Below are 26,380 nucleotides of genomic sequence, written 5' to 3'. Positions count from 1 at the left end.
TACCTGTAGCAGACTGTATACCCAGCATCATCCTCAGCGGTGCCCTTGGCGTGAGCTGGGTTGGGGGTGGCATCTCCCCTTCCCAGACGCCCCTAGGTAAGGGGGTACCAGTGCCCGCAGCGGTGGGCATGTGAAGCCCTCCATGGGCTATATGCAGGATCCAGGGTGACCAATTGCTCTTCATCAGCGTCTCTCTCCCTTGCATTACATCCGTCTAGCCTGCCTCCTCATGAGGATATGGGTGTCAGGGGTGTGGTTCCCATAAATCCCCCATGTCTCAGCCTTTCATGTGGCTGATGAATCAGGCGGCCAGATCCACCTGGGTGACAGAGTAGGACTCTATTTCAAATTTTAAAAAAACCCAGGTTGGGCACGGTGGCTCACACCTATAATCCCAGCACTTTGGGAGGCCAAGGCAGGTGGATCACCTGAGGTCAGAGGTTCGAAAGCAGCCTGGCCAACATGGTGAAACCCTGTCTTTACTGAAAATACAAAAATTAGCTGGGCGAGGTGCTGTACGCCTGTAGTCCCAGCTACTCAGGAGGCTGAGGCGACAGAATCGCTCGAACCTAGGAGGTGGAGGTTGCAGTCAGCTGAGATCGTGCCAGCCTGGGCAACAGGGAGAGACTCCGTCTCAACAAAACAAAACAAATTGAAAACAAACAAACAACAACACAACCTCCCCCCCGCAAAAAAACAAGTAAATCATCAAAGACTAATATGAGTAAGTAAGTAAATAAGTGATCTTAAGAAAGCCCGGCACATGGGAAGCGTCCGGTGAGTGTGGTGGATATAGAGGTCTGCTCATGAGCATGGGCACAGAATGAGACACACAGATGAGGGTCTGGTTCCAGTGGGAGGAGGTGGTGGCCACTCAGGCTGAGAAAGCAGGGGCAGGCAGGTGGGGGCAGGGGTGGGGGTTCCTAGGAAAGGGTCAGTGATGCTGGGAAAGGGCGGGGGGGTCCCCATGTTCCAGCCTTGATGCCTGGGACTTCAGCGGCCTTGCCCCTCACTCGGGAATCCAGTTAGGGAAATGCCCTGGCATAGCCGCCTCTAGGGACCTGACATGCTGGCCAAGCAAACTGGAGCTCCTCCTCCTCCCTGTGGTCTGGGGCCAGGCGGCCACCTCTGCGAGGCTGCTGCCATATCCCGGAGCCTTCCCCAGGCCTGATGAGTCGCTTTCATCTCCTGCTTGTCACAGGCAGGGCTGGGGCAGCCTTCTGTCCTGAGGCTCGACAGCCCAGCCACAGAGTCCACGATAACAATTATTCTAGGGGCGGAAACATGAAAATCAGGGGAAAATTGGAATTTCCTCTGCCATGTGGTAGATTTGGATGAGTTTAGGGGTGAGTGGGCCCACAGTATGTAGGCCCACAGTATGTGGCTGGCCCAGTACATCCTCGAAAACCTCCGGCTGTTCCCTTCCTGGCCCTCCTCAGGCCCTGGGCTCCCCTCGGGGCCCAGCCCACCTCTTCTTTTCTGCCTGCCTCAGGCCAGGCACAGTGCTGGGGATACAGCAGCTATGAAGATGCACCCCTGCCCCTGCAGTGCCGGTCGAAAGGGGGAGAAGGGCAGACCCAAGAACTGCAGTCACTGCAGTATGGGCCAGGGCAGCGGGGCCGGGAGGGCAACGGGGCCGGGGCAGCAGGGTCGGGGCTACATTTAGGGCTGCCCAGCCCAGTGTCCAGTGGTTCATGCAAGTTCAACCCAATTACGTCTTTATTTTAATGAGTGTTACAAAAACATCATACTCATGATTTCATCAATATCATGATTTAGGATTACACCCGGGCACCTAGCATTGTCCACTGTCAGTCCTGAGGCCATTGAAGGGAACAGGTTGGGTAATAGTATAGCCCATAGACCCTGACAGTGTTCTCTCAGTGACTTGAGCATGGCAATTCCTGGCAGGTGCAGAGATGGGGCCGTGGCAGGGGCTGTGCAGGCTGAAGGATGTGGCTTCCGAGTCTGGTGCCACCATCTGTGGCAGCTGCACCTCAGGCAGTGTCGCAGGGAGACCCCCTCAACACAGAGCCTGAGGTAAGGGCTTAGTGCAGCGTATGTGGCAAGGAGGCGCTCCCAGAAAGCAGGATGGAGGAGACAGGGACAGGGAAAGGCCGACTTTGGGGTGCAGTGTTGGGGCTGTTGCTGCAGAGCGCTGCGCTTGAATCAGCCAAAACCTTCATGCCTGTGCAGGATGCTCCAGGAATGGTCTTCAGAGGAGCCAACTGGCTCCAGGCCCTTTTGGGTGAAGGTTGCCCCGGGGGCATCACCTCCCCTGCCTTTGGGGTCAAGCTTGAGAGGCAGACACCTAGAGGCGGGGCCTCAGGCCCTTTTACTCAGACTGTCGCTGCAGCTACTAAACTCCCGGGGTGCCACTGGTCGCAATGCATGCATCAGGTCCCTGAGTCCCTCCGTCCCTCAGCATTCCCTTCCATAAAATGGGACCAAGCTCATGGCCGTCTCCTGGAGGGCACCTGGCACATGACCAGAGACAGGGAGTGTTTTTCAGGAGTTTCTCCATCCTCCAGATGCTTGGTGTGGGACCCTGGGTCTCGGCCCTGGATGGGATTTGGCTGAGAAGCAGGGGATCTGGGATTTGAGGTCAGGCAGTGTGTGTACCTTGTCTGTGGAAGTCTCCAGCCAAAGGAGCATGTCACCTGGCGAGGTGTCTGGGCTGAGGATATGGACCCAATCTAGACATCCTCCCAGGCTGGGCTCCACTGGAGGCCACTTCCTTGGGAGAAAGCTTGTGCACCTGAGTGTCACACCCTCTCTTTCCCTGGGACATGGTGGTTTACAAACTTGCATCCTGTGGTGGCTAAGAGCACAGCCTCTAAGGTCAAGGGACCCATGTTCAAAGCCCAGCTCGGCCGTTTCCACTGTAAGGCTCTGAGCATGCCAATTAACCTTTATAAGCCTCAGTTTTCTCATCTATAAAATGGGACTGGAAATAAGAATGCATCAGATTGTTGCGAATATTAAAATGAGACAACTCTTTGAACATCTGTCTTGGAGAAAAAAAATAAAATGAGACAACATGTGGCATGTATCAAACACCCAAGAATTATGTGACACTTAATAAATGTCATTGATTAGACCTATATGTACATGTGCAATGTATAATATAGAATACAAAATATAATCTATTAATCGTTCTTCAGTGCCACCAGTTGGTCTAATCTCAGAGTTCTACCTTGGAGGCATCATGGAGTTTTCTCTGATACTGGCTTTTGGGAAAATTATAAGATGGACTTGGTCATCCATTTGCTCGCTTGTCCGTTAGTTTTTTTTTTTGGAGACAGAGTCTTGCTCTGTTGCCCAGGCCAGAGTGAGTGCAGTGGTGCAATCTAAGCTCACCACAACTCTGCCTCCTGGGTCCAATTCTTCTGCCTCAGCCTCCCCAGTAGCTGGGATTACAGCCGCGCACCACCATGCCTAGCTAATTTTTGTTTCTTTAGTAGAGATTGGGTTTCACCATGTTGGCTAGGCTGGGCTCGAACTCCTGACCTCAGGAGTTTCACCTGCTTTGGCCTCCCAAAGCGCTGGGATTACAGTGCAACTGGCCTCCGCTTGCCCGTTCTTTATTTTCATTGAGCGCTTCTTCTGTCTGCATGTCCGGCAAGAAAGTTGCATAAACGAGTTGCATTTTGTAGATGAGGTGAGGAGATTCCAGGGGCGAAGTGTCTCTCCTAAGGCCATGCAGATAGCCTGCTGGGGTCTGGAAGTAGTCCTGGAACCAAGGTGCTGGCCCAGTGCTGGCCTGTCCTAGGGTGAGGGCCCCGGGCTGGTCCCATGGGCTATGCTGCATTTGGCCTGGGGCCAGCGAGGCCTGGAGGGGAGGGAGGGAGGCTGCTCCTGTGCGGATGAGCTTTTGTTCTCCCCAGGCCTCCTTGGGAAGCGCAGAGCTGCAGAGCCCTCCAGAACCTGGCTCAGGCCCTGACCAGATGCCCTGCTTTTCACCCTCTCCTGGCACCTGCTATGAGATCAGAGAACTGGGCGGTGGTCTCTGGGGATTGGGGCCAGGCGCAAGGCCTTCGGTGGAGGGCTGCTGAGGTGGGGCCCGGTGTGGCAGGGTTCTTAGGACAGGTGATCCCCAACTGCAGCTCCCTGGTTCATATCTGGGAGCTTCTTGCATGTCTGCTCCCAAAAGGAGCCGAGGCTGGGTTCACCATGACACCCTGACATCACTTCCCCTCATTCCCTCAGGCCCTGGGGACCTCGCTTCCTGGGGTGCAGGCATGGGGCTGTCATGGGAGAGGGCGGGCTGCACCTTGGTGAGGAAAGATTGTGCCATGACCAGCAGCCCAGCCTGCAGGGCCTTGGAATACTTCCAGATACAGGCATTATAGGGGAGAGAGTGGGTGGGGGTTTGGTTATTCACACTCACCTCATCAGGTTCGACTTAGTCTGCTTTCAGAAGGATTTGCATTGTAGGTGGGATGGAGGCCTGGAAGTCAGAAGAGCTTTGACTCAGGTCCCTAGGTAGCCGGGGTGGGAGTGGGAGGAGGCATGGAGGTGGGACAGATGCTTGGAGATTTGCCCTGGACCTAATGAACAAAAAACTCCCACTGGGGTTACCTCCTGCACCCACTTAGCATTCGGGGCTTCAGTTGTATGTGCTCTGCCGGGTAAAGGCTGTGTGGGTGTGTGGAAGAGAAATAATTCCGCAGTGTGGGTTCTGGGCGAAGTGGCCGGGAGGTGGATGCTGCTCTGGGGCCTTCCATCTTCCACGCCCCCTCCTGTGGGAGCAGACGCTTGTTCAGCATGTTGATGTCCATGGTGTATATTTGGGAACACCGTGGCTCTGTCACACAGAGGACATGGCCATTTATTCCAGACTTGGAGGAAAAGCCGGCTGGGTTGGACTCACTGAAGGATGGTATACCCATCTCCCTCAGTGCCCCAGCAGGGGTCCTCGGTGGGAAGTGGATAATTCTGCTGTCCAGCATGACTTGAGTGTTCAGCCCCCACGTGGAAGGGGACCCCACGCTGATTGTGCAGGGGTTTTCTCCTGCAGGGGCACCTGATCTTGGCTGTTGAGAGCCCTGAGTCATTGGGGTCACTGATTACTGTTTTCCTTGAAATGGGTTCTGCCTATAGACTAGTGATTGTTTAGCTCTCAGTCAGTCATAGACCTGAAGTTATGGGAGGTCTAGAAAGAGCCCTGGGCTGGGGAGGCTAAATCCCACTCACGCATGAGCTAGGCTTTCAGATAGTGTTGGTGGTCGCTGGGGCCTGTGGAATGGAGTTCTTGGCTCCTTTCCTTGGTCTTTAAGCTCTTGATGATGGGCTCTCACTGCTCCTTCTGAGCTGTGTCCCCTACCGATACCCAAGCTTCAGCCATGGCTCCTGCTGTCCCTTCTCCGAGGAGGCCTTCCCCTCCCTTCCGTCTCTCTCCAGGGGTCCCAGGCTTTGGTCATTTGCATATCTCTGCTGTGATTCTTGCAACATTTGAGTATCACTGATGCTGTGATTCACCTAGTATTTTTCTTTGCTGGTTCTTTTCGTGGTTAAATTAATTCATTTACTACATTCTGCAAATGGAAAACCAGTTATCATTTACTGTAAGATGACAGTAATTTTAAAAGTAAATAAAACAAAACTGAAGAAAATTCCATACTCACGCTATTCCAGCCAGGAGCTGCTGTGTTCTGGAAATGCTAAGCATGGGGTCTGCCCTCTCTTTTGCTGAAATGCTGGGGAGGAGTTAGAGACAGCCCTGAACAGAGCTTTTCCCCCTGACCTAATCTAAAGGCTGACAGTAGAATGGAAGCGGAACTAACTTTCTCATTTGTGTGGCAGGGTTATTTCAGACTATCTTGGCTGCTCCTTAAAATGATCATGGGTCCTACCAATGGAAGGTAGCCCACATTTGGAAGAACATGGGTCAGCGGAGCTTCTACTCCTTCAAAGCCCGATTTGAGTGCCCGTGTCTCCCACAGTGGCACCGCATCTGTGCTTTTCCGTTCCCAGCTCTCCGGGGCTTGGAACTTCTGGCACCCAGTCGCCTTGGCTAAGGGAAAGTTCCTTACAGCCCTGCAGGGACAGCATGGGCTCTTTTCTGTGCCCCTGCCTGGGGCCTGTGCCCTGCACCTCTGGGGACATACTGGACTGCTGTCTTCTGCAGGCCCAGATCAACACCAGGAAAAAAGGAAATGAGGACCTTCTCTTAGCCATGCAGGAGACCACCCCTCCCACCACCACCTGTGAGATGTTTAGGAGGTGGGCAGAGCTGGGCCACAAGTAATGGATTGGGTTTGGGTGCCCAATGACTGCGGTGGCCTGAATGAAGGCTGAGGGGCTGGAGCGGGTGAGGCATACTCACTGTACCTCTTTGATGACACTGGGTGGTCTTGATGGCTTCTGGAAAACGATGGAGCCATTCCAGGCTCCTTCTACTTAATTGCTGTGGAAGTCAGGCCCTTGCCCTCTCTGTGTCTCAGATGTCTGATCTGTAAAATGGGGGTAATGGTGGTGGTGGCCACTACATAGGATGGAGGTGAGGGTTTAACAAAATGGAGCTTACAAAGAGTTTGGCACAGTGGCCACAGAAAGGGCTCTGCAGAGGCTACCAGTCTGAAGTTCAAAAAGTGGCTCACTATGACCGTGCTACAGACCCAGGAGACACAGGTGCCCCAAGTGCAGGAGACACAGGGACACCCCAACTACTCAAATATAAACAGGCAGTGCCTTGAAGTCAGGGAGGATGACAGAGGCAGTCAGGGAAGGCTTCCTGGAGGCAGTATCTTGAAGGATGGGCATGTGTTAGCTAGGACAGACCAGGTTTGGCATAAGCCTCCAAAAGTGTTGCCCATCTTCCTCCCTGCAAAGGAGAAAGAGCACCTGCTTCCCTCCAAGGCATCGATCATATGGGGATGCAGCTCTGGACCCCACCTGCTCCTTTCCCTAGAGGTGGCAAAGCGGATGCCTGAACACTTCTCAGAGACTCCTGAGCACGTCCAGACCTTAGCTCCAACTTCTGCAGCTAAAATGTGTAGATGGGAAAAATGCTATCCAAACAAGCCTAATCCCAATCAAAGGATTATTTTCTTATAGAAAAGCTTCACCTATACTTAATAGTTTTAAATTGTTCCGGGTACCAATTAGACTTTTAATTTTGCTGTTCCCTCCGGCGGCTGGAGGATGTGTGTGGTTTGCGTTTAATCAGAGTTGAATTCTTTTTTTTTTTTTTTTTTTTTTGGTGGTTCTGTGGGAGGGAAGGAGCTGAGGAGCCCGTTCAGGGTTTCCTTCTGGTCCTCCCAGGACTCGTGTAGGGGTAGAGGCTCTGAGCAGCTCTGAGTTCGGGGTTCTCTGTCAGGGCAGCAGGGTATGTCTCCAGAGTGGGGAGCTCAAGTCCCCTCCCACCCTCCTGAGGTTTCGCTGCCGCAGCCCTGCCTGAAGAATCCAACGCCGCGTTAAATATATGGATTATCCAAAAATTTCCGCAGCAATAGGGTGAGTTATTATTGATTCACAGAGCACGACAAAACATCACTGCATGAATTAGCAAACAGCTGTTTCTAATTTGAGTTTAGAACGGTACACAGAGGAACTTGTTTCTCTGTTCACTCTTTTCATTTATAATGAATTTTAATCACCGCTACAGGTGAGAAAAATGTAGAAACAAGCTTGTATCTTGTGGAAGAAACAAAGGAGAGACAGATGCTAACAGATTTCCAGTCTGTGATAAAAGGGATGTTTTGGTACACTTTACATGTAATTAGAGCGCAGCTGTTTCCAGTCCCAGGTCCACGAACACGGCCGAATGTGGGCTCTGCCGATCTCCAAAGGGAGTCAAGAAAAACAGTGATTCAACCCCGAAAGCATTTTGCTTTCTCTCGAGTGGAGCCGAGTGCCCTTTGCGCAGGCCCTTGGCGGTGCTGCTTCGCGAAGCTCACGGAGATGACTTCACAAGGCACCAACTCCTTGTGCAGAGGCGGGCAGGCGATGTCAGGGTGCGTGGGAGGCCCATGCCAGGAGGTTGGCAGGATAACCTTCCGGAGCCCCTGAGCTCCTAGCGCCCTTGGGGAGTCCCTCGTAGGGGCAGACTTTGGGGGCTCTTCCTTGCTGGCAGGACTTGATCTCTACGTTTCCTCTTTAGCAAGTTTGATCACAGCCAGCTCTCGGGCGAGTTGACGAACACTGGCTTTTTTTTTCCCCCTTTCCTAGTCTGTTTAATTTCTGCAATAAAACTCGAGCTCAATTGCATTTTCAATATCAGTGCTAAGTAAATTTGTCTAAGGGATGGAGCTGCTTGGCAGGCTGTGTGTTCTGTGAGGTCAGAGGCTTCAAGGGGAAAGGTGGACGTGTCCTTGCCCTGCGTGTCCGGCAGCCGTGTGGGGGCAGGGGCGGGTGGGGGTGTGCTGGGAGTCTGAGGCTCATCCCCCACCTTCTCCATCATGAGCCAGGGGACCCATGTCCAAGGCACGGATGGCTGCTGGTGCCTTAGATTCTTTGTCTGTATAATGAGAGTCTTGGGCTCCAGCTGTATAATGAGGGGTCTTGAAGCTCCTTTTGGGGCTGATGCCCTGGGATTGTGAACGGCAGGGGCCCTCGGGGAATTTTGGCAGGTCAAGTTTGCTTTGCTTGAAAACCATCTTGTGCACGGGTAACTGTAGGTTTAGTTTAGACTCTCCTGGTTATTGATCAGGGCTCAGGGAGATAACACTGTGTCTTGTGTCCACTCAAATCATCCCAGCCGTTGCCGGCCCCTCCTTGTCCTGTGACCACCTTGTGGTGAGCTGGGAGTCAGTAGCCAGTGACTGTTGTAGGCATCATAGAACATTTGTCATATGTAACGCCTTACAGATACATTCACTGATTTCATCTCTAAAACAACTCTGTAGTTGGGTCTATATATATAGTCATCCCCATTTTACAGATGTGAAAACTGAGACAAGTTTCTCCATCTGTAAAACTGAGCAAGGGTCATTCACTTGGCTAAGGTCACACACATAAGTAAGTGGGGGAGCTGGGACTCTAAGCCCTGCTGCTGGCTCGGAGCCACCAGGCAAACACAGATGTCTTCAGGGCCTGGGACACCCCATAATAGGGAGGGAAGTCCTGGGGGTCTGGGCATGCAGGGAGGTGGGGGCCCTGCTCCAAGGAGCCCCAGCTGAGCTCCATCTTCCACACGCCAGATGCAGAGTCTGTGCTGCCAAGCCTTCTCCTTCAAGAAAAACCAGAAGTGGGCCAGGCGTGGTGGCTTATGACTGTAATCCCAGCACTTTGGGAGGCTGAAGCACATGGATCACTTGATGCCGGGAGTTTGAGACCAGCCTGGGCAACATAGAGAGACCCTGTCTCTACAAAAAATATTAAATAATTAGCCAGGTATGGTGGCATGCACCTGTGGTCCCAGCTACTTGGGAGGCTGAGGCAGGAGGATCACTTGAGCCCAGGAGGTTGAGTCTGTAGTAAGCCATGATTGCATCACTGCACTCCAGCCTGGGTGACAGAAGGAGACCCTGTCTGTAAAAAAAAAAGGCCAGAAGTGACTGAATTAAGCAACAAAAAATGCCGAGAGTTCTTGATTTGTAAATCCTGGCATTTTTACAAAATCACTAATAAAGTGGGTGGCCCCCAGACTGTCCAGCGGGAGGACAGTCATGGTGACCTGTGATCCACTGCCCAGGTCATCATTCCTCCCAGTCCAACTGGCTGAGAGCCCCGGCTGGGAGTTCAAGCCCAACTCTTCCAGTCACCACCTGCTTTGTGATGTCAGGATGTGACCTAACCTCTCTGTTCTTCTTCCTCATTCCAGGGGCGACCACACAGCTTACTGTGTAAGTTCAGCTGCTTATGAGAGTACAAGGGAGACACTGGAGGGGGTGCTGGGTTCCATCCTAGGATGCCTGGGTGTGTGGCACCCCACTTACTTGTAATATGGGGGTAATAACAATAACAAAACCACCACGACCACCACCACTGCACAGAGTTGCTCCAGGTGTCAAATGGATAATGGGTGTGAGGTGCTGTGCAAAATGTTAAATGCCCTATAGATGATGGGATTTACGATGAATGATGATAGTGTCTGTCAGTTACATTAGGAACCCCTTTATTTTCTTTAGCCAGCATTGTTTTCTTTATTATTTTATTTTCTTTCTTTCTTTTATTTCGTTTTTTCTTTATTTTCTTTCATCTAATGTTTAGCAGTTTGTAAACATTAACCACTTTGTAAAGTACTTACTCTTAGTTTCCCCATCCTGTGGATGAGGACATGGGCACTCAGAGAGGGAAAGTAACTTGCCCAGCGTCACACAGCTAACGATGGCTGAGCAAGCCAGTGCATGCTCTCTAAAACAACCTTCCAGAGCCCCTGAAACTCATAGCTCTGCTGTCCCACAGGGCTGATGTCTCTCTGCAATTGATTGATTTTCTTCAAGCTTAGGCTGATGTTTTGACTCCCTGGAAGTTTTGTTAAGGGCCTTGGTGGCAGCTGTTTGCTGTCACATGGCATTTCAGCACCCCCAGAGCTGCCTGGAGAAGGACAGTCTGGCCATTCTCTGTGTTTGAGCTGTCCAGTGGCCTCTGAGTCTTTTTTTCCCAAAACTGAAAGAATGATTCCCACTTTTCCTTGCTGCTTTCCTTGGGGATGATGAGATCCCATCCGTAAGAAACTCTCAGCTCCCTGGAGGAAGAATGAGTGAATAGGAGCTGCTATTATTTTTGCTAATAGCGTAATTCTTACTCAAGATTTCAGGCGGAACCATGTCAGCTTCTGGTCACCTTTGTGTGGCTCCTAGGCCTACCTCGGAGGAAAGAACCTCCGACAGCCTCATCCCTTTCGTTTCCCAGGGTGGACTTTTGATTTCCCAGGGGTCAAACTTAATGCTTTACACTTCTCTGTTCCTTTAGGAAAATCAAATATCTAGGTGAAGTACTGATACTACCGTTAAAGGGATCCCCCCGCCCCTGTGCTGTCTCTCTCACGCTCTATCTCTCTCTCTCTTTCTGTACTTCAAAGCAGTAAAGGGTTGCTTTAGAGTTTAATGTTGAAACAGTAATTAATTGACACAGAGATTGGGCAGATAAGAGCATAGAAACCTAAGAATGCTGGGTACCTCTGCCCCCTTTGGAAAACTGGGTATTTAGAGCAAGCTCCATAAATATGTGCTGAATTTAAAAACCACCCATACCAGGAGATAGTAGAGAGCTAGGATACCTACCACCTGAGCCTTATTCTGTACCCAGGGCAGACACAAACATCATTAATTGATAACAGACTTTAAGAGGTACAAAGCCTCTCAGAGACTTACTCGTTGGATTCTCTCCATCAAGAGTTGGGGAAATTAAATCACAAAGAGGGGATATACTTGCCCATGGTTACACAGTGCTGGAATCTGAACCCAGTCCAGTAGTGATCTCATCCACTATGGCTCACAGTTTCACCCTCTGGGTTTGAGGTTCTGCCCTCTTAGCCATCCCTTTTTCCCCATGAGAGGTATCATGTACTTGCATCTGAGTAGTTTTATTAACCTGTTTCCTGCTTGTGAAAATTTGGGTGTCCAACAGACTTCTTTAATCTTGTACTCTCTCTGTCCTTTTTGGTTCAAGCTGGCAGTGTTTCTGCCAGTATAAACTTTTCAAGAACCTTATGAGTCTCCTCTGTATGTCATGGGTATTTTCTCCATTATTCAAGATGCACCTTCACAGATAGTTCCTGGATAATCCCTTCTCTACTTTTTGTCTTTTGCTGAGATAGCTCCAGAGCAATGCCCCCACATTTCCTAGATGCTAATTTGATCTGGGAGATCTGCGAGTCACATCCTTAATCTGAGTCCTTGGTGGACACTGAGCCAGTGAGAATGGCCCACCCAGCCTGAGAGCTCTGGACTGTCTCCTGCTGAGCCTTCATAAAATGGGATCCAAGACCCCACTCTGGCCTGGGGATTTACCGTGAGGAGAGCTTGGGACCTTTCAGAGATGCCCACCTCACAGTTTTCTGAGCTGCTCCAAGAAGGGGCTTCAGAGGCTGCCCAGTCACCCATGTCATTGAGGAAGTGGCTCAAAAATGGAAGGTGACATTCGTAGGGCTCCCAGCAGCAGAGCCACCTCTGAGGACTGAGGCTCCAAACTTTCAGGTTCATGTACTCTCTGCTGCAGCAGACATCCAGGGGGTGCAGGGAGACAGAATGGGTATAGATTTGAAGTTTCTCAAGAAGTGAGCAGGAATATGCCCGGATGACCCTTGAGCTGAATTTGCATCATTTCGTGCCAGGAAGGTCACCTGCTTAGGCTCTGGCTGCCTCTGTGGAGACCACAATCTATAGGGTGCCCTGAAGCATGCCAGGTCTTGCAGCTCTTGTTACCCCTGGCTCTAGGAAACACTGACTGGCTCTCCTGGGTTGCCTGGGCTGCTTTGTGTCCACTTTGGGCAACCCTCACCATCAGCTGGGGTCAGAGCTGACATCTCTGGCTGGAGATCTCTCTCCAGACTCCAACTTGGTTCCACAGTATATTAGTTCATTCTTATGCTGCTATGAAGAAATACCTGAGACTGGGTAATTTGTAAGGGAAAGAGGTTTAATTGACTCACAGTTGTTCATGACGGGGAAGGCTTCAGGAAACTTACCATTATGGTGGAAGGGGAAACAAACACGTCCTTCTTCATATGGTGGCAGGAAGGAGAAAAATGAGAGCCGAGCAAAGGGGGAAGCCCCTTATACAACCAGCAGATCTCATGAGAACTTACTATCACTAGAATAGCATGGGGAAACCACCTGCATGATTCAGTTACCTCCTGCCAGGTCCCTCCCACCACACTTGGGGACTACAGGAACTACAATTCAAGATGGGTGAGGACACAGCCAAACCATATCATACGGTGTCTATCAAGTCCTCTTGTCTCTGTGTGACCAACAGGATTTTGGGAACACCAAAGCCTCATCTCTCAAAGAGAATGGACAGCTCCTTTTTCGGAAGAGGAAACCTGAAAAACATCTAGTATTAGGAGTCAGGATGCTTTCCAGTTTGCTTAATGCCCTTTGACTATTCAATTTCCACATGTCTGTGCTCATGGCAGACATTACCATTTGATTGCAGCACCCATTTCTTTGGACCTCAGATAAGGCCGCAGAATCCTTCTGAACACTATTCTAGGCAACCACTACCAATTAACTAGGCTTGTAAGTTTTCTTCTCTTCTCTGGGCTTAACTTTTCCATCTGTCTCATGTGGGATTGGGTAGTTGGTTCCTGAGTCTAGAGTCCCATTCCTCTGAGTGTGGGGAAGGGCCACAGTGATTCCCATTCCTGGAGCTTTGGATGTGGGCAGCAGAGAGGCTCTCCTTGGTATATTACAAAGCTTTGTTCTGTCAGGAACTGGTCTCCTTGGCAATTTTTTTTTTCTAAAGAAACAGGTGAGTGGCAAGGAGTCTTTTTGGGGTCTTTAGGAAGCACTGTAAGGCCTTTTTGTGCTTATGATGAAGACAGTCTCGATGGTTGGAGTGTTGTACAAGATGATCTTTATATTCATCTGGCAGGGGCTTTGGAGAGCATGAATTCCAGCTTCTCATGAGCCAGCAGAGGCAGTGGAGGCCTGGCCTACCGATGGACTGTCTGCCTGTCGCCCCAACATGACTGCCATTGGCACCTTTCTTGTTCTACTTGGCCTCTCCTTTGCATGATCTGGAATGTCCACGGGGGAGGACCAAGGTGGGGTGCACCCAAGCGACCCTGCAGCATCCAGCACAGTACTGGGCACAAGAGGCCCTGCAGACTGGGATGGAAACCTCATTCCTGTGGCTGGCTGAGCTCTTGTCCCCTCTGTAGGCTCATGATCTTTTTTTTACTTTTTTAAGAGTCAGAGTTTTACTCTGTCACCCAGGCTAGAGTGGCATGGTCAGAGCTCACTGCAGCCTCAAACTCATGGGCTCAGGTGATCCTCCTGCCTTGGCCTCCCAAGTAGCTAGGTAGCTGGGGCTACATGTACATACCCCATGCCTCTATAATTTTTAAAAATCTGCTTTTAAGAGGCAGTGTCTTGCTGTATTGCCCAGGCTGGTCTTAAACTCCTGACCTCAAATGATTCTCCCACCTCAGCCACCCAGTGTGCAGGGATTATAGCATGAGTCTCTGTGCCCGGCTGGATGGTCATTTTTATTCATGCAGATGGAACTGCCCAGCTCAGGAATGTCACAGTAACCTGGAACTTCCTGGGCTCTGCTGTCTTCCCCTGTGACTCAATGCAGAGAGCCCTCCTAGTGTTCTTTTTAGGGCCTCTTGTATAGCTTAGATGACAGGAGTTCAACTCCTCCTCCATCTGTGTCCCCCACTGCAGGAAGGTCCCCCTTTTGGCCCACTCCTGTGAGTCTGTGGGCCAGTCACTCTCCTTTCTTGGCCCGATCACCTTCTCCGGCAGCCCTGACCTTGATTCTCTGTGACAGAGGAGCCGTTAGCTGTGGCTCCCAGCCATTCTGGCTGGCGGCTTGCGCTGCTATGCCTAGATGAGGCATATCTGAAGTGATTCTACACACTGTAGCATCAACCTGCTGAATTCATGTTCTGCTCCATGCTGGTCACCAAGTATGACCGCATGAGCTTGGGAATCACCCGGCTGTTTCTGCTGCTGCTGTGTTCTGAAGCCCAGTTAATGTTCTTTTTTCTACTTAATTGAATTTTTATGAAAAATTCTCTCCTCTTTTGTGCTTGTTTTCTTTCTCTTCCTGCAGCAGACAGCAAAAGCCTCATATAACCCATTTCCTACTTGGCCTTTTTGAAGGATTAGTCGTTTTTAAATGAGTATAATCTCCATTTTGCAAGTGATTTTTTAAACTCATTTTTGTTATAGTTCTTTGATTGCATTTATTCTGGGTGGTGGGGCAAAAGTGGGTCTGGTATTAGTCATTGTACCTCCCACTTGATTTTCTCATGCTTCTACCAAAGCGGGGGGTGTGGAGGGGAGCGGGGGTGGTGGGTAGTGAAGCCTTGTGGTTGAAAACACTGACTGAACAGGACTAAGGGGGTTCACATCCTGACTCTGCTGCCTCCTGGCTGTGTGGCACTGGGCAAGTCACTCAGCCTCCCTGTGCCCTGGTTTTCTCATCTGTAAATGGAATTATTAACAGTACCTAACTCATTAGTCTATTGAGAGGATTGAATGAGTGAATGCACATAAACTCTTAGAAGAATTCCTAGCACATAGCAAAATCGATGCAAGTATTTATTTGAAAATAAAAGGGTAGTGGTTGATCAGGACTTTCCTCAAAACCCCCTTCTCCCTGATTTTCTGGAATTTTCATGTTGGAGGAGACTTTGGGATTGCCTTGGCCTCAGTCGCAGATGTGTGTGGTGTCCAGCATCCCGCATGAGGAAAGTGTCATTGCTGTAAGAGAAGAGAGCCTCGCACCGGGCGCGGTGGCTCACGCCTGTAATCCCAGCACTTTGGGAGGCTGAGGCGGGCAGATCACTTGAGGTCAGGAGTTCAAGACCAGCCTGGCCAACATGGTGAAACCCCATCTCTACTAAAAATAAAAAAATTAGCTGGGTGTCGTGGTGCACACCTGTAATCCCAGCTGCTTGGGAGGCTGAGGCAGGAGAATTGCTTTAAACCCAGGAGGCAGAGGTTGCAGTGAGCTGAGATCATGCCATTTTACTCTAGCCTGGGCCACAGAGTGAGACTTCTCTCCCCACCACAAAAAAAAAAAATAGAAAAGAGAAACTCTTCCTCTGCTGACGTCCCCTGCAGATACATTCCCGAGCTTTGGCCCCAGCCTTTCTCTCTAGCCTGGTTCTAGAGCACTGAGCTAAGTGCCCCCAAAGCAAAATGCATTTGGAGGGGGTGAGATGGCAGCAGGAGAGGTTGAGTGTTCTTTGAATAAAAGACTTTAAACAGGGCAATCTGAGTTTGGGACTTTGTATGTCAACATGCCTATTTTCCCTGATTGGGCCTTTTCAGTTTAAGGAGCCTTATTTTCATTTCAATTCAGATGATTATAATCTCAGCAGTGGCTCAGTTTGTTGCTCCCAGAATATTATGCTTTGCTTTAGTTTCAAAACTTGTTTGCAGAAAAATAAAGCCAAGCAACCAGCCTGCAATGAACCTTGGGTACTCTGGCGCTGGGCAGGTTAAGAGTCTCCTTTTCAAAGCCCAGTGGGTGAATGAGTGATGTGGGGTCTGGGGACCAGGTTCTTACGCTTAGGAGACGCGGTTTGGCCAGACACTACTGGGGCATGTGGATTGGTACTGGGGGCTAGTTTCTCAACTCCCTGAACCCCGCTTCCTCATCTCAGAAATGGGAATGTTACTGCAGACAGCCAGATATGGTTGTTGTGAGGATGAATAGAAATTAATTGCGGTAATAGACGTACTTAGCCCAGTGCTGGCACGTGGGACATTCTCAATAAATGGAGCTATTAATATTGTTAGCACTTGTGGTACTAATTAGTACTAATTCTGATTATTGGCAAAATAGTGCTTTTGTTTAACAACTTCATTGAAGTATAATTTGCATACTATAACGTTCACTTGTTTGAAGTGAGCGACTCAGCTAGTCTCTGGTAAGTTTACACAGCTATGCAGTCTTCACCCACAGTCTAGTTTTAGGATCATTTCCATCACGTCAGAGGATCCCTGTCCCTGTTTGCAGCCAGTGCCTTCTCCCACCTCCAGCCTCAGACAGCCACAACCTGGCTTCTGTCTCAGATGCACCTTATTCTGGACATTTCATGTCAGTGGCATGATAGTGCTTTCTCCCATTAATCTTCCTCATCCACTCCTCCCAGTGATTCCTTTTTTTTTTTTTTTTTTGAGACGGAGTCTCACTCTGTCACCCAGGCTGGAGTGCAGTGGCGTGATCTTGGCTCACTGCAACCTCTGCCTCCTGAGTTCAAGCAATTCTCCTGTCTCAGCCTCCTGGATTCCATTTTTTCACATGCATAAAGTGAGTGGTTAAGAGGAATGCTCAGGGCATGGATGAATTCATGGAGGAGCTGGGAGGGCTCTGTCCTCTGCAGGGATCTGTCCTCTGGTTCTCAGGTGGTACAAAAGGTTTAGGAACAAATGAAAACTGGCAGAAATACCTGTGTAGGCTTGTCCCACAAGAGTGATAGTGCTTTCACCTGCCCAGTTGTTGAGGATTCTCCACACATCGGTTGCTAGGTGGGCTCCAGTGAGCTCCTGTATCTCTCTGCACCCTGATGAGCCCCTCCCAGAAATGCAAATCATGGGCCAGCCCCAGCCCTCCTCATGACCGAGCCTCCAAGGAGATCAAGGCCTGAGGATCTGGAGGCTTTACATGTGTGCCCCCTTCCCTTCTTACCCACTCAGCGGTGGTCTTATTTGACTGTTTGCCCCACAGAAGCTGGTCCAGGGCCGTGCTACGGTCAAGGACCCTGAATGTGGACCGTCCTGGCATCAGTCTCTGGCACTGTCATTTCCCAGAGCAAGTCCCTGAGGTCGTGCCTCAGTTTCCTTATCTGTCCAGTGGGAGTGGCCAGAGTGGCCCTGGCTCCCGCCTCATTGGCAGTTGGGAGAAAGCACTTAGCAGAGTGCTGGGCACACAGGAAGGACTCTGGTAGCTTAAGTGAGTCTGAGCGAAGACATCAAAACAAGAGGAAGTCAGTCCAGCCTGGCCAGGAGTGAAGGCCGAGCAGGTCCCCTGGCCCCAGCCGTCTCTTCCCTGGGGTCCCTTTTGTCTGCACTCCACAGACCCCAGCTGGCAAAAGCTGGGAGTTGGCAGGCAGGGGTTGGGGAACCTCCCACTCCATATCATCTGGGGAGCTGGCCGCGGCTGCTGCATCCTTCCAGTCTGCCGAGCCCGTCATGTGAGGCGCCTGGGCGGGGAGTGCTCTGGGAGGGTGTTCCAGGAGGCCCCTTGAGCTGGGCTGGGCAGCTGGGCTTCAGAGGTTGGGTGGCTGCTGGGAGTCTTGGAGCTGGGAGCTTCAGAGAGCTGCATGCATCCGGGCTGAGCTGTGCCAATGGTGCCAGCTGGGGTCAGGTGGATCATCACGTGGTCAGCGATGGTTGCGGGGTGGGGGCGAGGAGGTGGGGGCGGGGCTTAGGACTAGGCTCATCCCCAGCTGTGAGGGACCCCTCAAGACACCCCAATCAGCCCTTGTTGTCTCTTTAAGTCTTGGGGTTGGCCTGGGACAGCAGAGGCAGCTTGTGCGGAGAGCCTTGTAGGGAAACCACAGGTCTGTGATGTGTGTGTGTGTCTGCAGGTAAATGTATACATGAGCGTGTGCATGTATATTTAAGTTTGTGAGTGATAGTGTGAGTGTGTGGGAGTGATGGTGCAAATGGTTGTGTGTGTGACGGGTGTTATTGTGTGTGTGTAGGTGGGCGTGTGTGTGTATGTGCATGTGTGTGCCAGTGTTCACCCATGCTGGGAACATGGTGTGCCTGCTCTATCCCTTCCTGAAGGTCTGGGCTGCCTCTGGGTCAAGGTTACGTCTGGGTTACGTCTGTGAGGCTCTTCTGAAGACTCAGCCGGGCTGGCTGGCGGCTGGAGAGGCGGGGGCAGTGGTTTATTTCCTCGGGGTTACAAGAGCAAGGTCAGCACAGCCGAATCTGAGCTTTTGTTTGTCTCTCCCCTGCCCGCAGCAGCCTGCGGTCTGTTTCATTCATTATTAAGTTTTAAATCCAGCCGAAGAGAAACTTGAGCCTTGGAACTCACTCCCTGACCGGGCTGGCTCTGCTCGACCCCTGCCGGGGAATGTCTCTGGCTTTATTCACTGTGTCCTGTGTGCCTTTGTTTTCCCAGAAACGGCCAACCCTTAGGTTTGGTTAGGTTTCCTCTGAGGCTGGACGGGCCAGCGAACGTGGGGGTTGTGAGGGCTGTCCCCAGGGAGGGTGGGATGCGCCGGTGTCTGAGCAAGGATTGCTTCTTCCTCGCCTTTGCAATGGAGTTAAGGGCCCGCCTGGCTCTGAGCTCTGTGGCCATCCACCTCCTCATTCTTCCTCCAATCACTGTCACCATCTCTCCATATCTCCTGGTCCTGGGTGGGGTTGGGGTGAATCCAGGGGTGTAGAGGAAACAAAGAAAACCGGGGTCTCAGAATGGCTTCGGCCCGGAAACCCACAGATGCGTCTTCAGTGCCCTGGACTCACTTCCCGCCCGAGCACTGGAGTCTGCTGTGTCATGCCCTGTGATTTCACACCTCCTATGTTTCGTCTGTTACCTGAAGCAGCAGCTTCCAGTTCTGTCAGGCCGCCCATCCTCAGAGAATGGTGCATGCTATGGCCGGTCCAATAAGGGCATTGTTGTTGTTGCAGAATTTTGCCTGTGCTGGTAAGGACCAGTGGGATTTCCTTCCCTCCAGGATTAGGGATTGGAGGGGAGTTGACTCCCAGGTGTGGATCAAGTGACGGGACTTTTGTGTCCTCCTTTTGGCCTGTGATGGTCTGTGAGTTCATTTCCAGTGACCTTGTCTAGGCTGCCCCTCCTCTCCCTACCAGGAAAGTGGCCATGAGCCTCCCCTCTGAGGGGGGCTACCATGTCCTGCCAGGCCCAGGCAGGTGCTGTTGAGGAAAGAGGCATTTCCCCTTCATTATCAACCGCCCCTCTGGCGTGTCCTCTGCAGACAGGAAGGCCCTGGTGTCCACTTGCTTCCGGCCGCTGCCCCTCCCCGCAGCCCCCTGCAGCCGTTGGCCAGCTGCACAGCCTCAGCCCGCGCGCTGTCGAGAAGCTGGCTCTGTCCTTGTTTCTCGGCAGCCCTGGGAATTGCCTCTAATCTCCTCTCTGCCTTCCCCTGCAGATGGTGATGACGACCCACAACTCTCCTGGGTGGCCTCGTCTCCCTCCAGCAAGGATGTTGCGTCACCCACGCAGATGATCGGAGATGGTTGTGACCTCGGCCTCGGCGAGGAGGAAGGGGGCACAGGCCTGCCGTACCCTTGCCAGTTCTGCGACAAGTCCTTCATCCGCCTGAGCTACTTGAAGAGGCACGAGCAGATCCACAGCGACAAGCTGCCGTTCAAGTGCACCTACTGCAGCCGCCTCTTCAAGCACAAGAGGAGCCGCGACCGGCACATCAAGCTGCACACGGGCGACAAGAAGTACCACTGCCACGAGTGTGAGGCGGCCTTCTCCCGCAGCGACCACCTCAAGATCCACCTGAAGACCCACAGCTCCAGCAAGCCCTTCAAGTGCACCGTGTGCAAGCGCGGCTTCTCCTCCACCAGCTCGCTGCAGAGCCACATGCAGGCCCATAAGAAGAACAAGGAGCATCTGGCCAAGTCGGAGAAGGAAGCCAAGAAGGACGACTTCATGTGCGACTACTGCGAGGACACCTTCAGCCAGACGGAGGAGCTGGAGAAGCACGTGCTCACCCGCCACCCACAGCTCTCCGAGAAGGCGGACCTGCAGTGCATCCACTGCCCCGAGGTCTTCGTCGACGAGAACACGCTGCTCGCCCACATCCATCAAGCCCACGCCAACCAGAAACACAAGTGCCCCATGTGCCCTGAGCAGTTTTCCTCAGTGGAAGGTGTCTACTGCCACCTGGACAGCCACCGGCAGCCTGACTCCAGCAACCACAGCGTCAGTCCTGACCCTGTGCTGGGCAGCGTGGCCTCCATGAGCAGCGCCACGCCCGACTCCAGCGCCTCTGTGGAGCGCGGCTCCACCCCGGACTCCACCTTGAAGCCGCTGCGGGGGCAGAAGAAGATGCGGGATGATGGGCAGGGCTGGACCAAGGTGGTCTATAGCTGCCCCTATTGTTCCAAGCGGGACTTTAACAGCCTGGCGGTGCTGGAGATCCACCTGAAGACCATCCACGCGGACAAGCCCCAGCAGAGCCACACGTGTCAGATCTGCCTAGACTCCATGCCCACCCTCTACAACCTCAACGAGCACGTGCGCAAGCTGCACAAGAACCATGCCTACCCCGTGATGCAGTTTGGCAACATCTCCACCTTCCACTGCAACTACTGCCCCGAGATGTTTGCCGACATCAACAGCCTGCAGGAGCACATCCGCGTCTCCCACTGCGGTCCCAACGCCAACCCCTCCGATGGCAATAACGCCTTCTTCTGCAACCAGTGCTCCATGGGCTTCCTCACCGAGTCCTCCCTCACCGAGCACATCCAGCAGGCCCACTGCAACGTGAGCAGTGCCAAACTAGAGTCTCCGGTGGTGCAGCCCACGCAGTCCTTCATGGAGGTCTATTCCTGCCCCTACTGCACCAACTCCCCCATCTTCGGCTCCATCCTGAAGCTCACCAAGCACATCAAGGAGAACCACAAGAACATTCCACTGGCCCACAGCAAGAAGTCCAAGGCCGAGCAGAGCCCAGTCTCATCCGACGTGGAGGTGTCGTCCCCAAAGCGGCAGCGGCTCTCGGCGAGTGCCAACTCCATCTCCAATGGCGAGTATCCTTGCAATCAGTGTGACCTCAAGTTCTCCAACTTTGAGAGCTTCCAGACTCACCTGAAGCTGCACCTGGAGCTGCTCCTGCGGAAGCAGGCGTGCCCCCAGTGCAAAGAGGACTTTGACTCCCAGGAGTCCCTCTTGCAGCACCTGACAGTGCATTACATGACCACGTCGACTCACTATGTGTGCGAGAGCTGCGACAAGCAGTTCTCCTCGGTGGATGACCTGCAGAAGCACCTGCTGGACATGCACACCTTTGTGCTGTACCACTGCACCCTGTGTCAGGAGGTCTTCGACTCCAAGGTGTCCATCCAGGTGCACTTGGCGGTGAAGCACAGCAATGAGAAGAAGATGTACCGCTGCACAGCCTGTAACTGGGACTTCCGCAAGGAGGCCGACCTGCAGGTGCACGTCAAACACAGCCACCTGGGCAACCCGGCCAAGGCTCACAAGTGCATCTTCTGCGGGGAGACCTTCAGCACCGAGGTGGAGCTGCAGTGCCACATCACCACGCACAGCAAGAAGTATAACTGCAAGTTCTGCAGCAAAGCCTTCCATGCCATCATCCTGCTGGAGAAGCACCTGCGGGAGAAGCACTGTGTGTTCGACGCTGCGACCGAGAACGGCACGGCCAACGGGGTGCCTCCCGCGGCCACCAAGAAGGCTGAGCCGGCCGACCTGCAGGGCATGCTGCTTAAGAACCCCGAGGCGCCCAACAGCCACGAGGCCAGTGAGGACGACGTGGACGCGTCGGAGCCCATGTACGGCTGCGACATCTGTGGGGCGGCCTACACCATGGAGGTGCTGCTGCAGAACCACCGGCTGAGGGACCACAACATCCGGCCAGGCGAGGATGACGGCTCGCGCAAGAAGGCTGAGTTTATCAAGGGCAGCCACAAGTGCAACGTTTGCTCGCGGACTTTCTTCTCGGAGAATGGGCTACGGGAGCACCTGCAGACGCACCGGGGCCCTGCCAAGCACTACATGTGTCCCATCTGTGGTGAGCGCTTCCCTTCGCTGCTGACGCTCACTGAGCACAAGGTGACCCACAGCAAGAGCCTGGACACGGGCACCTGTCGCATCTGCAAGATGCCCCTGCAGAGCGAGGAGGAGTTTATCGAGCACTGCCAGATGCACCCCGACCTGCGCAACTCTCTCACGGGCTTCCGCTGCGTGGTCTGCATGCAGACAGTCACCTCCACACTCGAGCTCAAGATCCATGGCACCTTCCACATGCAGAAGCTGGCAGGCAGCTCAGCAACGTCCTCCCCCAATGGCCAGGGGCTGCAGAAGCTCTACAAGTGTGCCCTGTGCCTCAAGGAGTTCCGCAGCAAGCAGGACCTGGTGAAGCTCGACGTCAACGGGCTGCCCTACGGCCTCTGCGCCGGCTGCATGGCCCGCAGCGCCAATGGACAGGTGGGAGGCCTGGCACCCCCCGAGCCCGCCGACCGGCCCTGTGCCAGCCTCCGCTGTCCCGAGTGCAGCGTCAAGTTCGAGAGTGCTGAAGACCTGGAGAGCCACATGCAGGTGGACCACCGCGACCTCACGCCGGAAACCAGTGGGCCCCGGAAAGGGACCCAGACGTCGCCGGTGCCCCGGGTAAGTGCGGCCCACCTCATCCTGCCCCGGCTTCCCTCCTTGGGGTTCCTCTGATCCCCACAGGAGCCACGTACCCTGAGTGCTGCGTTTCTGAGAAGTGGCACTGTCTTGTGGTGGTGACGCACAACTGCTGTGCCATAGACTCCTTGAGTTTGAATCTCAGCAGTGCCATTCCTTTCCAGCCGTGTGATGGGCTCCTGTTATTTATCTCTCTGGGCCTTATTTGTCAAGTGCTCATCTGTAAAATGGGAATAATAATTGTCCCAACCTCAAAGAATTGCTGTGAGAGGCCGATGACATCATATAGGTAATGTGCCTGGTACAGTGTTTCATGCACAGTGAGGGCGCATGGGTGGCAGCTGGTATCTTTGTTGTTGAGCTGGGGGAGACAGATTCGTTTGCTTATTGGGTCTCCATAGGCAAGTCCCTGACTTCTCTGGGCCTTAGACCCAGGATTCTTTCGACAGTTCATAAAGATGACACACACACAAGGGGCCAAGCCTGGCACCTTCGACATGGTCTCATGGAGGGCCTTCCATGTGGTTCCGATTGCCATGAACATTAGTGATCGATTGATTCCTTCATCACGTTTTCCCTGAGCACCCATTATGATTATGTGCCTGGGAGCCAAGGAGAACCAGAAATGGACCTTGACTTGGGGACTTGTGGACCAGAGGGAGCCACGGGCCCATAACAAGTGGCTTTCAATGAGCTGGGGTGAAGTCTAGGCTATGGGTGGGCCCACACAGACCTTGGGTACAGGGACCGAGGGTACCCAATGGTGGGTCTGGAGCTTGCGTGGCCCTTGGGTGTCAGACAGCACAGACCCTGGACTCCCATTGAGTCTGTGCTGTTTCCAGACCGAAGAGGTGCCAGGCGGATCTTGGGATCACCTTTTCCTCTAGGACTGCTGTTGGCGCCATTGGCGGGGAGGAAGGATTTGGGGAAGGGCCACCTGCCACAGGCGCCTGTTGGGACACAGGGGTGTTTGCTGAGGGTGTTTGTCCTGGGACTCTGTGATTTTGAGGGGGTGAGGAAGGCAGAGGGAGAGAGAAGGGGGCCAGAGAGAGTAAAGGGAGGACCCCGCAGTGGAAGGGGCCTCAGCGCCTGCTGACCCCACCTCCTGGTATTATACACACAGGCCCATGGGAGTCCAGAGGGGCAGGGGCACCTGTCCATGGACATCTGCCTGAAGAGAGGAGCACTTGAATTAAAATAGAGAGGCTGGGTGCTGTGGCTTAGTCAAGGAAAGGAAAGGAAGAGAGAGAGAGAGAAAGAAAAGGAGGGAGAGAGAGAGTGAGAAAGAAAGAGAAAGAAAGAAGAAAAGAAAGAAAGAGAAAGGAAGAAAACAGAGTGCTATAACAATACCCTACCCTCTCAGGGCCTTTTGGATGAGCCAGGCTTCTAAACAGGGCCCCCTCCAGGGGGCTGAGCATGGGCATTAGTTTCTGCTGCCCTGCTCTGTCCCACTCAGCCTTTCTAGGGGGGCGTAGGTGGTCTCAGGGAGTGTTTGGGTCCTGGAGTAATTTGACCCAGCAGTAATTTGACCTCTCTGGGCCTCTGTGCTCCACTACGAAGCCAGAGGTAGTAGCAGTGGTAATGAACAGTGATAGTAATGGAATAGTAATAGCGTCTCTCCTGGGCTGACATCTCTGCATCCAGGAAGAAACTGGGGGCCTCTCTGGTTTTTTAACCATCATCTGCTCTGATTGGTCACTGCCTGTTCCCCATTAGTTGTGAACCGTCGTGACTATTTATCATGCTGACCTCAGCGTTTTGCTCTGAGGATTAAATGTGTAAAGTAAGTGCCAAGCGCATAGTAAAGGTCACTTGTTATTTTCCCCTTTTACAGTAGCAATCCACACTCTTTGAGGACTAAGGATTTGCCAACCACTTTCTATTTAATCCTTACAGTATTTCATGTTGTAAGTGAGGAAACTGAGGCATAGCACAATGAGGTCACTTGCCTCAAGCCCCAGCTGTTGGGAGCTGAGAGGGACTTGCACCCAGGCAGGCAGCATTGGCACCACTGCCCCTGGTCTTAAGCAACAGTGCACCCAGCAGCTCTGGACCGCATCATGGCTGCAAGAAGGGACAGACCGGCTGGGGTGGGGTCCCGGGTGGTTATGGCTGCGCTTAGGCTGTGGGGTAGCGCGGCTGGCCTGGGTCACTGTGCCTGCTTCTCCTGGGTGCCCCTCAGCCCGGATCACTCCTTCCTTTCTGGCACTGCCCACCATGGTGCTGGGCTGCTTCTAGAGCCTCCAGAGTCTTGGGCTGTGTGAGCCTCCCTGGAGTGCTCTGCATCCAGCATCAAGCACCACTTCGTGAAAGCCCCTACTATGTGAGAAGCGCTGTGCTGGCCTCTTTTAGGCATTTCTGTGGCATCAACCCAGGAACCTTGCTGTGGCCTCTGTTTTGGCAAAGAGAGGCTCCAGCTCAGAAAGGTGATGCCATATGCCAAGGAGGCACAACTGTGTGCGGCTGTGCAGGGACTGAAACTCAAGGGGAGTGTGTTTCCTGGGGACCCCAGCCCTTCCTCTCCCTGCCTTCTGGCCTTGTGTGACCAGGGATGAGCTGAAAAATCCCGGCTTTGCCTGCTTAGAGGCCCCGGGCAGATGGGCCATCGCAGAAAGGAGCTAGACAAAGCCCAGGTTCCTCCCCAGCCACGGCAGCATTCTCTGGGGCCTTGCCCCCTGCCTGGGCACACCTGGGGGCAGGGGCTCAGCTGTCTGTTAGCCCACCCTTCCCTCCCTGAGGACCCACTCGTGTAAGAACAGACTCTGGGGGTTTCACAGGGGCTTGGGGGCTGGCAGGCTGGGACCCTTGGGAGTGTATCCATAGCAACCAGCTCTCAGAGGACTGGGTTCCTGTGGGGCCAAGGCTGCTGCCGGCTGGAGTGTGAAGCATTGAAGTTCCACCTCCCCCTCTGTTTATGGGTAATGACAATATCACCTCAAGTCGGGACCAGCGTGTGCTGACCCTGGCTGTCCATCCACCTTGCAGATCCGCACTGTGCCTTTCTCTGCTGGGTGGGGCAGGCTGAGTGTTCTCACACCCATTTTACAGCCAAGCAAACAGACATCCGGGTTAGAGGGCCTGTCCAGATCCTACTAGCTTTCTGTCACCTAGACCAGGACTTTCAGGAGGTCTGGGACACGGAGCTGAGAATGGCAGGGCAGACAGTGGACATCGAATTCCAGTTCCCCTGCTCACCAGCAAGAGGCTCAGACCAAGTGCTGCAGCCTCTGGAAACCCCACCTTTCCCATCCTTAGAGTGGAGCTCACAGAGGGTTTGTGAGTATTTGCTATAAATGCTGCTCGCACATGGCAGGTTCTCAGTGAACGTTGTCTGTGGTCATGATCGTGGAAATTTAGCAGCTCTGGCTGGCTCTTACTTCTCTCCTTTGTGTCTTCAAGGTCCCGGCCATTTCTTCTCTGCTCTCCCTCTCCTGTCTCCGCCATTCCC

At 52.9% G+C, this 26,380-nt stretch overlaps 1 protein-coding gene across 5 annotated transcripts in view; it reads left to right on the top strand.

Annotated features, from left to right (window-relative positions):
- ZNF423 (zinc finger protein 423) overlaps positions 1–26,380 on the top strand; it is a 359,366-nt gene that overhangs the window by 192,173 nt on the left and 140,813 nt on the right. For all 5 annotated transcript variants that reach the window (XM_032255644.1, XM_032255643.1, XM_032255647.1 and 2 more), the window contains one exon: positions 19,700–22,914. In XM_032255644.1, coding sequence (XP_032111535.1) covers positions 19,700–22,914 — 3,215 coding nt within the window. The remainder of the gene's footprint in view (positions 1–19,699; positions 22,915–26,380) is intronic.

Source organism: Sapajus apella, unplaced genomic scaffold (genome assembly GCF_009761245.1).
Source record: "Sapajus apella isolate SASKATOON/1434 unplaced genomic scaffold, GSC_monkey_1.0 scaffold90, whole genome shotgun sequence".
Classification (NCBI taxonomy): Eukaryota; Metazoa; Chordata; class Mammalia; order Primates; family Cebidae; genus Sapajus; species Sapajus apella.
The sequence above is the reverse complement of the archived record's forward strand: the minus strand, read 5'-3'. Positions and strand labels throughout refer to the sequence as shown.